This window comes from Trachymyrmex cornetzi, unplaced genomic scaffold (genome assembly GCF_001594075.2).
Source record: "Trachymyrmex cornetzi isolate Tcor2-1 unplaced genomic scaffold, Tcor1.1 scaffold521, whole genome shotgun sequence".
NCBI classification, from domain to species: Eukaryota; Metazoa; Arthropoda; class Insecta; order Hymenoptera; family Formicidae; genus Trachymyrmex; species Trachymyrmex cornetzi.
In genome coordinates this window covers 358,665-361,920 of record NW_017299830.1, presented here as the reverse complement: position 1 = coordinate 361,920, position 3,256 = coordinate 358,665, and the positions used below count along the sequence as shown (strand labels likewise).

General features: G+C 38.4%; 1 protein-coding gene across 1 annotated transcript in view; it reads right to left on the bottom strand.

The window, feature by feature from the left end:
- The window catches only part of LOC108765746 (DE-cadherin-like), a 180,496-nt gene extending 177,626 nt beyond the window's left edge, over positions 1-2,870 (bottom strand). The window contains 1 exon segment of the mRNA XM_018514590.1: positions 2,406-2,870. Within this exon segment, the coding sequence (XP_018370092.1) occupies positions 2,406-2,514 (109 nt within the window). The 5' untranslated portion in view covers positions 2,515-2,870.
- Positions 2,871-3,256: the final 386 nt, after the last annotated feature.

The following is a 3,256-nucleotide window of genomic DNA, read 5'->3' as shown; positions in this document are numbered from 1 at the left end:
TTACGTTATTTGTATGCAGCTCGTAAGGGTCATTTCAAGGTCATGCCGTCTATGCCACATAATACATCTTTTCATACCATAAAAATTATGTCTAAGACATTTTGTCGAAAAATGAATAGTTTCGGAAATAATTGTTTGCTTCCATACTTTTTCCCCACCCTGTATAAGTATTGCACTAAAAGCAACATTCATAATCCGTTCTTATTTTAAGATCATCTTAAGTAATACCTTAAAAGGCTAGTACAGATCTCTGATTAGTTTTTATAACATCTTAACCACTGTACTTAAAATTATCTTAAATATAAGGACCAACTACAAATAGCGGTCAAAGTTTGTTTGCATTGCTTGAAATTTTCAAAAATTTTTGTATTTAAAACGAGATAAATATACAAGGCGTCTCAAAATTCACGACCTAAAATACTATAGCAGGATAGTTCTCGGAAAATTAAGTGAAAAGGTTGTTTGTAAATTTTTATTTTAAGCAAATGATTTTTGAGATAAGAATATAAACATAGCCAATTACGAACTATGTATTTAGATAGTCACATATCTATGAGTCGCGCGTGCGATAATAATAATAGGCTTTCTACAAAATAAGCCACTACCTAAGTTTTAAGTCTTAAGAAATTGACCGAAATCACAATCGAATGTGAAAAGAATAATCGACTATGATTGATCAATTTCTTCTAGCTTAAGACTAGCTTAGATAATGGCTTATTATAGAAAGCCCATTAAGGCCGGAGCACAGACCTTTGCATACCGCATAATGCGTAAAGCATAAGAAAATTAATCAGAATCTTGTATTTCATGGAAAGGAAAGAAATGAAAAACTTTGATTGGTTTATTTTTTTATGCATTATGTGTTATATACGTTATAGCGACTCTGTACTTCTCCCTTAGTGAGCGCTGACGAGTGCGCTTTAGCGCATTCATTAAAACTTAAGGTGACCATTTAAAACCAAGAGGTACTCAAACCGCTGAGGGCATTGCGTGTACAAATTTGAATCATTACTGGGCATTACTGGATATTACTTAAGAAAATTGTGTATTATAATAAGCGGTGAGATTATGCATTACTAGGGTATTAATGGGCATTAGTAGGCATTGATTTACAGAGATATACAGAGAAAAAAATAGCCTGAATTCAATACTGCCAATTAAATATTTACTTACAATAAATAAATATTTACTTACTTAATAAAAAAAAAGTGATTGTTAAATCAAATTAATGTTTTTTGTACCAAATAAATCTATTCTTATATTTAATAAATATTTAGTTGATACTATGTATTTAAATAAATATTTATTGAAATTTAGGATTTTTTTTCAGTGTACACAATTTTGATCAGCGATTTACCTCTTGATCTAAACGTAATCTGTAATTGATTATATGTATTTAAATCCTTATATAGAAACTATTGGGTTAGGGAAAAAGTCTTTTTACAAGTTGATAAAAAGTCCTCTCCTATCAATATCTTCGTTAAAAATGATCAAAATTTAAATTTAAAAAAAAAAGTTTTAAAGTTTAAAATCTCTACTTTCGAATGGTTACTATATTTTTGAATTTATGTGAGTTTTGTAATTTTTGCATATAGAAAACTACGAGCTGAAAAAGATGAAAAATTTTCTTTTCACTTTGTAGGTCTGTAGCGTGTCCAAAAAAATTTGAACAAATTTTCGACCATCTATCGTAAAAGTTTGAAGCTTTCCCTACAAAATCGGTTTTTTTTATATGTTCGTACAATTTTGTGTTCCCGAGTTACTCGCGGATTAAGTAAAAAGGAACATTCTGACTTTATTGTTCGTAACTCCGTTAAAAATCATTGTATCGCAATTATAAATATAGATTCTTAAAGCTGAAACGTTGCTCTTTATCCTGAAAATCAAGGGGTGTAATAGGTAATTTTTTTTTAAATAGAATATATGGATTGCTAAGTCTTTTTATCAACTTGTAAAGGAACATTCTCCCTAACCCAATATATTACCTTAAACAAATTTAAGAATAATTTCTTTTACTTAATTTTTCAAAAACTTTCCTACACCGAAAAGGGAGAAAGTGAAGATGCTGAGATCAAAAAGTGCAAGTAACGCGAACAGATCTACGGCTTCTCATTCGAACGTGCTGATCCAAGACAAGAAATAGAGCAACGTGTAAGTGCGTGCCCCCCGTTTCAACGAACCGCGACGTTATCGTCAGTTCGCTCAGCTAGGTCCCAGCTCAGAACGCGGTTTGAGAACTTTGAGGAGGCCCCGTTGTGAGAATCGTCTCCCTCCTGAATGCCATCGGTGCAGTAACCGCGCGTGCAAATCTCATTCGCGCAAGCGCGGTAAGATTCAGATTCAAACACACTGACGCGGCTTCGTAGAGAACGCGCGTAACCTCGAGAAAAATATGGTTAACTCACCGAGAGTTCCGCAAAGTAACAAGAGCAAGGCAAGCGACGTAGGCAGTGCGATGAGAAGTCCTAGCCGGGGCCTCGCCCCGGACCGCCGCGCGACGCATTTTCCCAGCATCGTCAACGGTCCCCGAATCCACCTCCACGTCCAATGGCGGTCCAGCGTCTAATGTCCTCGGCATCTATCCTCTCCTTTTTGCGTCGCTGACCTCTTCCCGACGCTCTCTCCTTTCTTCGGTCCGCGAACTTGAAATTAAAAGTTTCAACGATCACTACACACACTGTTTCCACACGCGCCTTTCATCGTGTCCCACCTCTGTTTTGCGTTAACTGTATGCATACGAATATCTCTCCATATATACCGAGTGAAATGAACTAAACACACGGTCACACACGCGCGCTCACGTACAGAAGAGTAGTTGAGCCGCAGGAGCGAGAACGACAGCGATAACGACGCGCCTAGCCCCAACAACACCCGACTGAAGTCTGAACTGGTCTGAACGGCAGCGAGGCAGCGAGGAGACGACGCGCTCGCTTCGCCCTGCGGCCTGTCTGCCCGCGCTCGTTCGCTCGCTCGCCTGACAGCCTGCAATCCTCCCCCTTCGCGGTACCCAGCAGTGAGTATCCCCACCTCTCGCTCTCGGCCGCGCTCTACCCGCGCCAGGCCACGACGCCGACCCCTTCCTCATCGACGTGCAAACAGCGATCGTCCCCACTACTCCATGCTACTTGTTGATCTTCGTCCAGGAATGCATAACTGTGCTTCGCGCACCCGATTCTCTCCTCTTTCGATCTAAAGAAAGAACGTGAAATAGGGATGTTTAATTGTTTATTGATATTCGATAATATCGAATATTCGA